Here is a 9,921-nt window from a genome sequence, read left to right on the forward strand (position 1 = left end):
CTGTTCATTTAAGGCCTTTGGTTTTAGTTTAGCTGTCTTAAAACGAAGACCATGCCTTTGCCCCTTTCATCCTGTCCTCATTGCTCTATATGGCTTTGTCACTGATGTCCAGACTGAGTCTTCTATATGTGTGTGGAGTTGGGTTCTGCTCTGAGATGTGATCCTGGCCTTTTATAAATGGATGGTTTAACCCATTTACATTTATTGAAATCATAGGTATGTTTTATCTGTAATAGTTCTGATAGTTGTTTTCAGTGCTTTTCATGTGTGTATGATGTTACCTTTGTCAATTTTATACAGCTGTTTCTCCTTAATCTTCAAATGTGAATTCCCACTTACTTTGCTTGCTCACTCAATCCTATTTCCGTGTCTCACTGTTTTTTTGTTTGTTTATTTGTTTTTTTCTGCAGTAATAATCTTCGTGCTGCCTTTGGTAAACAAGTCATTTCTTTGATCTTTTCCTTTTTCTCTTCGAGGCTGGCCTCTGTTGATAAGGTTCCACCGTCAGCTCTTGCTTTGCCGTCTTTCCAGGGGCTCTCACGCTGTGCATAGTTGACTGGACTGCAGGTGTTTTCCTGCAGCTGTCTTCTGCTCACGGAGTACTCCTCCTCATCAGTCTGTCTTGTTCCTTTCTGTGTTTTGTTTGCCTGTTTTACAGATTGCATGACACTCTTTCGATTGTCATTACCACTTTTCACAATTTTTTTGGATAAAAAATTCTTTCCAAATCATATAGCTCCAGGATGGGTGTGGATAGAACATTGTTTCAAACGAGAGAGTCTATAAACTTTTTATTTCTCTGTATATGACCTTTAAGGTAGTTTCTAAAAGTGTTAAGAATTGGATAATCTGTTGTTCGATTATCTGAAAAGCAGGACTAAGCCTCCAGTATTCTTTAACACAACAGTAATAATGGAGCCTAACATGAGACCTGCCTTAAAGCTGAAGAACGCGAAGCCTTGAGGACTGCTGTGAATGAACCAGACTCCTGCTGGCTATTGAGAATGAACTAAGTCTTGAGTCCGAATTCAACACACTGAATAGTGTCTTATAGGGGAATGTAAATAAAAACCCCTGTTCTTCTCTGTCTGTGAAAGGAAGTTTTGTTGCTCTGTGCTTTAGAAGGCTCTGTTCCCATATGGTAGCTTAACAGGCAGGTTAATGATGAACTTAGTTTCCGCCCACATTAGAGAAACTCTGTGAACACAATCCAAGAGAAAGGAGGGAGAGGAACAAGAGAGTTTTGGTTTTGTTTGTTTGTTTGTTTGTTTTGTTTTGTTTTGTTTTTTGTCTCTGCACACGTTCTCATGGGCCATTGTTAGCATTTTCCACATGAAGAAACTGAGGCAGAAGAGCCCAGCTTTCAGAGTTACCAGCCAGCGGGTGCTGGTTGAGAAAGCTTCAGTCATCTCCCAGCACTGCTGTCTTGCCTCCCAGGTTACCATAGTAACTTAGTTAACGTCTCAACAATGGCTCTGGGATTCTGCAAAGATCCTAGCCTATCACAAAAGGGAATCTTCAAGCCTGTAAGGCTACTTTTTGTGCACTAAGGGGCTACTTCTCTGAGCAGCCTTCATTAACACACCCAACACTTAACTCAGCATGTTTTTGGCCTGCAGTTTGTAGCCATTAATTAGTCCCTATGAGGTAAGTTTTTGTTATCTCATTTTACAGATGAGGCAGCCAGTGTGGAGGGAAGCTACGTAGATGTTACAGTCTCAGCTGGGTGTTCAGGAAAAAGACAGAGGCTGGCCCACAGTTTGAAGGCCCAATAGAGAATGCCAACCATCTTTTGGCTTCCTCGCCTGTACTATGAGTTAGATGCTGTGAAGCTGGGAATCCAGAGGTGGAGTGCCTTGCCTAGCATGTGTGAATCCCTGGGTTCAATCCCCAGCACCACATTATTTTTTTGGTTTTGTTTTTGTTTTTATCAAGTATGATGATGGTGGCACATGCTATAATCCCAGTGTTTGGAGGTGGAAGCAGGGATTTAGAGTTCAAGGTCATCTTCATCTCTATGATAAGTTCAAGGCCAGCCTGAGGTACTTGAAACCCCATCTCCCAAAAAAATAAAAATTAAAAAATTAAATTTAAAAAGAAATGCTTACTCTCAACCATACCGTTTTCCAGAATGTGTTATAAATATGTTAGCAACCGGGTGGTGGTGGTGGCAGTGGTGCACACCTTTAGTCTCAGCACTCGGGAGGTAGAGGCAGGTGGATCTCTTGAGTTCAAGGCCAACCTGGTCTACAGAGTGAGTTCCAGGACAGCCAAAGCTACACAGAGAATCCCTGTCTCAAAGTAAATAAATAGACAAACAAACATAGTAGAAAAAGTCAAACCAGGGATTTATACTCCTGAAATGGTACACAGCAGAGCATTCCTGACTGGAAACCCAAGACCATTTTAGTTAATGCGTATGGCTGTTTTGCCTGCATGTATGTGTGCGCCATTTGCATGCAGTCCCTGCAGGGTCCAGAAGAGGGTGTTAGATGCCCTGGAACTAGAGTTACAGGCAGTTGTGAGCAGTCATGTGGGTGCTGGGAAATTTAAAGAGTAGGTAGATGGATCTGATGTGAGATTTAAATACACAGACACACCTAAAAGAACAAGTTCTATTTTTGAAAGCATGTGTTATGGAAATAGTCTCGAGTTCATTCCAGTGGGATCTTTCTTCTTAAGTGACATGCCTTTTGTGAATTGAATCTTCCATGTTGTGGTATTTTGGGAGACGTTTGCAAGCAACCCAAGGGAGCTATACTAGTGTGGAAGTAGGTGTGGCAGTGACCTTGTTGCAGCTGAAGTCCATTATCCCACTGATAACTTTGTTGCCAGCACCCACGAATACATTTACAGCTGGGTTTATAGAGTGGGGCCAGCATCACAAGACCCAGCCGATGACACTTGTCAGCTCACAAACACAGTACATTTCCTGTTTTAAAGACTCAAACAAAACTTTTCACATTCTTCTTTGAAGAAAAAAATTGCATTTGAAGTCCCTTTTCTCCCAAACACATCTGGAGATAAGCGCTCACAAGCCTTGACATTATTTCATTTTGTAATACGCGTCTGTCAAGGAACCCAGATATGATACAGCCGCTAAAAACTGATGATCGCGGAACAGTGAAACCTGACAGCATTTCATTTCCTTTATGTCCTGATTACACATTTATCAGAGAACCTGTATCTCTTCCTTGGAATTGGCAGAATTCAGGAATTCAAAGGCTTGGCAAAGAACTGGCCTATTATTCGGTATCATCTTCCATTTTAGAGAAGTCGCTTGGTGGGGTCATTGTTACAGCATTTTCCTCTCTTTTCATGATTGTGGCCCGCTGTCCACAGATCGCGTTTCTATAGGCCTCGTGGCTGCCTTGCTGCACAAATTAAGTGCCGGGATATTTCATACATAGACGCCAGCGTTTCAATGCTTGTCAATCAGAGTTTGTAATATATAGGGATTACAACCTGATATTAACATCCAAATCTATTGTGCTCACTTCGTGCTCGAAAATGAGAAACTTCAGTGCAGATGCTCGAGTCCCTGGCCCCTTTGTCCCCCTGTTTTTAATTTATCTCTGGGTTCTGAGCCAGTAAAATGATTTTGCTTATCAATTTAATGGTGTGATAAAGTGTATCTGAATCAAAGTGATCAGAGCTAAAGTGGATCTACAAGTTGTTCAGCATTCAGCCCTGCCGGGGGTTTGAACGGGGCTGAGACCACACAGAATGTGGACTTGCCGTGGCTTCTAATTGCACCTCATTGAGTGCTGTGATTTCCCAGGCAGAGAAAGGCATTGCCTCCAAGAGGAGGCTTTGAAAATCTTACTCATGTTCCTTTTTGTGTGCCTCTTTTCCACAGGTGTACTTCAGAAGGAATTATCCAGATATTACTTTCACCAGCCCTGTGGTTATGAACACCTCCAATGGACAACCCTCAGCCTTAACCATTTTTGAAACAGCTTTGTGACTGTCGAGCCGTGGAGCCTGTTCCGGAGGCGTCCCCCCTGCGGGGTTTGCACTTTGTAAACCAAGCACACTTGGTTTTCACTCTGCAACAAATCCTTCACGTACAAGATACTGGTGTCTTTGGATTTCTCCCTCTGTCTTTATTCAGTGATTTCAGGTCCTAACAAACTGGCCCATTGTTTTATTTAAATGTTCCAGCTGTGCTTTACAAATCCGATTCTGAGGTGCCGGCCACCGACAGCAGCCGTCTCCCAGGTTTTGTGCCTTAACAGACTCGGGCCAAAGCCCATTTGTTTCATAAGCTGCTGCGGCAGTTTGTTTCTCCTGTTGCCTTTGGAAGCACACTTTGCAGTTCTGTCAGGGATTCTGTTTACTTGAAGACTGTGTGAAGTTGCCAGTTTGCTCCCCTTTCTCTGACATAGCTCGGACCCGTTACTTTCCCCCAACGGCCTCTGACTAAAGTAGTACAGGTAACATGAACAAGAACACGAAAAGATACATAATTTGAGTGACATTGCAGTAGAGAGACTATCCCGCCACTCTGCACACACAGAGAGATATGGCTAAAGAACAAGAGGGCATTTCTGTTGGAAAATAAAATTGTGCTTTCTGAGTGGGAGCCCTGGTAGGTTTTTTGATGAAGAGTGTGCAAATGTCCCTCCCCATTTAAATTGGTGTGAGTCAAAATGAACTGCTCCTGGGCTGATGGACTAGGCATTGTGGTACTTTCCCTGGAACAGTGACTCTCAAATGGGTAGTATTAGTCTCATTCAGCTTCTGGTTTACAGAAGGTAAACATCCTGTTGGCTGTAAGCTTTTTGTGAAATCCTTTCAAATTGACATGCGGAGGTTCTCCTCACATAGGGAGAACCCTGAAAGTCGTTGCAGACATCAGCTGTAATTGTGTGTTACATTCTCAGGATACATCAAGAAGCTTCACTTTCAAGAACCCATCCAAATTAGTTTACTTCTGGCCACTAATGGCAGGTCTTGGGGACCTTCTGGTTAGTCAGTCAACAACCACAACACTTCCTAGGACCTGCTGTACGTCATGTAACTACAGGTCTTAAATTTTTCTGGATGGTGGTATCCATGGTATATGTTGAGTTCAAGTTACTACAGGTTTTACTGTCATGATTTAAAGTGGACCCTTCATGATCTGTCACAATAAGCCACCCTCAAGTTACATATGTTACTATATAGACACATGTAGGATCATGTTGGATATGTCAGTATATATAAATACATATATATGTATGTATCAGGTTTTTAGACTAGTTAACAGAACGAAGCCTGTTTTATAAAATGAAACCTCAAGAAGCACACACATAGCAAAACACCAAAACATACAGCGTGCAGTGGCTGTTCCACTCTGGGTATTCAGAAGTCTTTAATTAATGTAATAATGTCCAGTCCCATAAATGATGTCCCTTCGTTCCTTAGCAATCATGGTTAGTCTTTCAAGAGACTGAGATGCATCAATGACAATAAGAAGGTCTGTTTAAATATTTAGAAATGTTTTAAATGTGTATATATGTTCATTTGGTCTTTAGAAATTAAAGCAGTCATAGAAACGTGTTTCTACTTCATTTCTGTTTTTACACCATCACAGGACAACCCAAATTCAACTGAAATAAATGACAATTTTCGTCCCCATTCAAAGATCTGTTCATTCTTTGCGGGATTATGAGCTGACGTGTGTCTGCTGGTGAAAGCCAGTGAGCTTTTGTGAGATCAAAAACCACCTTCCTCCACCACCTGTTTCTCTTGGCCACATGGGTACCAGACAGTCCGAGTGGAAGTGTGGGCTGCAGACAGGCTGAAACAGTTGCTCCTGAAGCTGGTATCCAGTAACTTCTTTCCAGAAGAGAGTATTAGCTTACATCCTCAGGCTTGAACAAGCATCAAATGGTTATGGTTTTTAATTTTTTTTTTTTTAAGGTGACTTTCCCCTCAAACTAACAGGAAGAATCTATTGCCATTCTGCTGTGGGATATCTTTCTGTACACTGACTAGCTCAACACACTCTGTGTGTTGCTCTGATTGGTTGATAAATAAAACGCTGATTGGCCAGTAGCCAGACAGGAAGTATAGGCAGGGCGAGCAGACGAGAATTCTGGGAAGAGGAAGGGTTGAGTCAGGAGTCACCAGCCAGACACAGAGGAAGCAAGATGTCAAGGCAGAGCTGAGAAAAGGTACCAAACCACCTGGCTAAACATAGATGAGAATTATGGGTTAATTTAAGTGTAAGAGCTAGTTAGTATTAAGCCTGAACTAATGGCCAAGCAGTTATAATTAATGTAAGCTTCTGAGTGATTATTTTTATAACCAGGCCACAGACTGCAGGGCCTGGTTGGACCCGAGAAACTTCCTGGCTACACCATTCCATTTAAAGCATTGTTGAATGTTGGTTGTCAGTGAGCATAACCTCCTGCAGCAACTTCACCTAGGAACTTGGGAAAGCAACATCAGATCTACTAGAACCAGACCCATGCTGTGGATATCAGGGTGTGGAAATGAGCAGTAATCTGATTTATGAGGCCTTAACATTATTACTTTCAGGAGACTAAAGGTCTCAGAACTGATGCCCTGGAGCCTTTAGCTCCTAAGGCTCCTTAGGAAAAGCTCAGGGTCCAGTTAGAGTTGAGGACGAGGTATAAACAGTTAGAGTTGAGGACGAGGTATAAACAGGTGCTTCACTGACGAGAATGTCCAAATGGCCAGGGACTGGAAAAGGGCTCGCTCTTGCTGAGAAAAGACAGTTTAACACCACAGTCGGGTGGGGTGAGGCAAAACCCCGAGACGATCAGCAGTTAAATGTCAGTGAAGCAACAGGAATGCTGTAATACGACATGAACCTATTTGTTAAAAACAAACACACTTCGGGCCAGTGAGACGGCTCAGAGGGTGGTGGCACTTGCCACCAGGCCTGACAACTTGAGTTTGGTTCCTGGAACCCACATGGTGAAAGGAGAGAACCAATCCCCAGAAGTTGACCCTTGACCTCCATATTGCGTGTACACAGACATAGACACACACGTAACACACACACAAGTGAGTGAACATTTTAGAAAGGTATTGAAGACATTTGCTGAAGCTATAGGCCCTGTAGTTTGTTCCCTCTCCAGTGTGTGCTCATGTGCCCTGAGAAGTATGCAGGATGTCATTGGGAACAAAATTCCAAGTATTTCAACCTGGAAATGACAGAAGTTCCCATCATCGGCCTCCTTCAGCAATGAAAACAAAGTACAGACACAACACATGAATTTTACAAACATGATCTCATTTCAAAGATGTCTGACCCGAAAGACTTAGGATTCCATTTATACAGAATTCAAATATGGTTGTAACTAAACTGTCGTGTACAGAGTCTTAGTGGCACTGCCTTTAGGAAGCCGAAGCTGTTGGCAATTAGGTGAGGTACAATGGAAGCCTTAGGGGCTGGAGAGATGGCTCAGTGGTTAAGAGCACTAGCACTAGCTGCTTTCCCAGGGGACCTGGGTTCACTTCCCAGCCCTCACATGGCAGCTTCACCGTCATCAGCAATTACAGTTCCAGGGGATCCAACACATAATAATAAATAAAGGGGCCTTTTAGAGTACTTAAGCCTCCCACCCACCGTTTGTGGGTTGGGGGGGGGGTGGTCTGAGTAGTGTTTAGAATAGTACTCACAAGGCTTTTCATGTATTTTGTGCTTTTAATATGCAATACCCCACAACTGAGTGTGCAAAGTTGTGCTTGCTGTTATCTTTTAGAATCTTAACTTCAACCCTGAGTCTTCTGACAGAGACATGCCTGAGTGCAGTAAAAGTGAATCATCCGCAGCTGGGAAGTCATTTCTCCTGAGTTCTTAAGATGTGTGCCTGTTCTAGGCTTATCTTGTAGCCTGGAGCAAGCAAAGCACTTGTAGCTCTTGGTGCTTGAGAAGCCAAGGTCTGCATTTGCCCTAACTGATGCAGTGTATGCATTTGAAAGGTCACACTAACCCCATTAGCCTAAGTTTTTAACCCAGAAGCTGATCACATCTATATGCAGAATTCCTGTTTCCACCTTTTCATCTTCTAGGACGTGTAGAAATCAGGATTTGGGGTATGCGTATAATTTGCTAATAAAAATCCTCCCTGAATACCAGTTCTTTGGGTCCAGGTTGCAGGTTGGCTTGTGGAATAAAGAGTAAGATGGATTTTTAGTATTCCGGATGCTTATTGGCATAGGCAGACATGCCCTTGGGATCCACACTTGTAGTGTCAAGAGAGAAGACTCATGATTGGCCAGAGGGTGAAACTGAGCTGGAGGCTTATCTGGATGACCTTCCCAACACACACACATCATGAGACATGGCAAAGCTAAAACGGTATACAAGGATTATCGTGATGTGTGAAATAGCTGGGCCTTTATGCCTTCATCAGTCATGGCATGTAGCTGTGCCCCAGGACCACAAGATGACAACTGTTTGCCGAATGGATAGCAATGGCTGGCTCCTGAGCTTTATAATTCTGAGTTTTAAGGGGTAGCCTATGGTAACTGACTCCTGTTTCTGAGGTGAGTAACACAGATCTGGGTACCAATTCTACCTATGTCACTCTAGTAACAAGAATTGGGAGGCTTCAGAAACTGAACGAGGGAAGTGCTCCTTATTCCAGCCAAGGTACCAGGGCCAAGGACTGGGACTGTCCTTGAAAAGATGAGGTATGGTCACCTGGTGGCCATATACCTTAGCCACCTGTTTATGCCTCTGAATATTTTCAGCTTCTTCACCTTTAGAATGGACCTAATTCCTGCCCTTAAATATTGGTCTTTGGTTGAGATGACTGATGGACTAAGAGCACCCAGGGAAACACAAAAGATAGAATTCAGAGGTAATTGTGTTACCCTTGGGTAAGAAGACGTTTCTCTCTTCCTCCAAGATAGGTGTGGATGAAGGTAGCCTGGGAAACTGAAGAGGGAGGTCCTGATCTCCTGTTTCTGGCTGAACTTACTCCACATGGTGAAAATGAAGCAAGTACATGAGGAACATGAGCTAGAATGTCAGGCTTCCTGGTTCCAAATCCAACACTCCTGTGTGTTGGAGGCCTGAGTTTGAATCTGAGTTCTACCTGCTAACTGTGTACTCTTGAACTTGGGAAACCATGCATGCTTTCCATTTCTGTAAAACTGGAACAAGGATAGTGTTTTTCTTAGAGGACAATTATAAAGATGGAATGTAAAGTACTCAGCAGCAGTGACACTCAAAACTTCACCTGTAGACAGTCCACATAGTATAGACAGTCTGCAATAGGTGTGTAGAAATTTTTCAGCCTTCGACATTGCCAGGGCATCCAAACTCATGATCAACAGATCCCTTGTTGTATATTAGTAAGGGTTCTCTAGAGGAACAGAAGCAATGGAATGAGTATATATTATGGGGGGTGGGGCGGGTAATTAGATTGGCCTCCTTTGTAGAGGTTGGATCAGCCAGCAATGTCCACATTCTCAGTCCACAAAGTGGGATGCTCTACGATCTCAATCTGGAGATAATGGCCTGGAGGGTTCCTGAAGGGGCACTGTTCTTCAGTCCATAGTGGAGCCTGAACACATGAGTCTAATGTCAGCAAAAGTGGCAACAGCAACCAAGACAGAAGCAGTCACTCCCAGGCAGCAAAGGCAGGCAGGCATGTGGCAAGGCTTCTCCTGCAGACTCCGAATCTGGGCTGCTGCACAGGGTGCTGCCTACTCTGGAGAAGGCTCTTCTGCCCTCAATTATCTTTTCTGGGTATGCCCCCCTAGACCTGCCCAGAAGTGTGTCTATCCGTTGATTACAGCTCTGATCAAATTGAAAATCAAGATTAACCATGGGGTCAAGGTCACGACGGGGAACCCACAGAGATAGCTGACCTGAGCTGATGGGAGCATGTAGACTCTGGACCAACAGTTAGGGAGCCTGCATGAGACCAACCTATGCCCTCTGCATATGTG

The 9,921-nt window shown here is 43.5% G+C and overlaps 1 protein-coding gene across 1 annotated transcript in view; it reads left to right on the plus strand.

Moving 5' to 3' along the window:
* The window catches only part of Abcc4 (ATP binding cassette subfamily C member 4), a 224,754-nt gene extending 219,132 nt beyond the window's left edge, over positions 1 to 5,622 (plus strand). The window contains exon 31 of the mRNA XM_059273212.1: positions 3,860 to 5,622. Coding sequence (XP_059129195.1) covers positions 3,860 to 3,967 — 108 coding nt within the window. The 3' untranslated portion in view covers positions 3,968 to 5,622. The remainder of the gene's footprint in view (positions 1 to 3,859) is intronic.
* Positions 5,623 to 9,921: the final 4,299 nt, after the last annotated feature.

The sequence above is a fragment of the Peromyscus eremicus genome, chromosome 9, assembly GCF_949786415.1.
Source record: "Peromyscus eremicus chromosome 9, PerEre_H2_v1, whole genome shotgun sequence".
Classification (NCBI taxonomy): Eukaryota; Metazoa; Chordata; class Mammalia; order Rodentia; family Cricetidae; genus Peromyscus; species Peromyscus eremicus.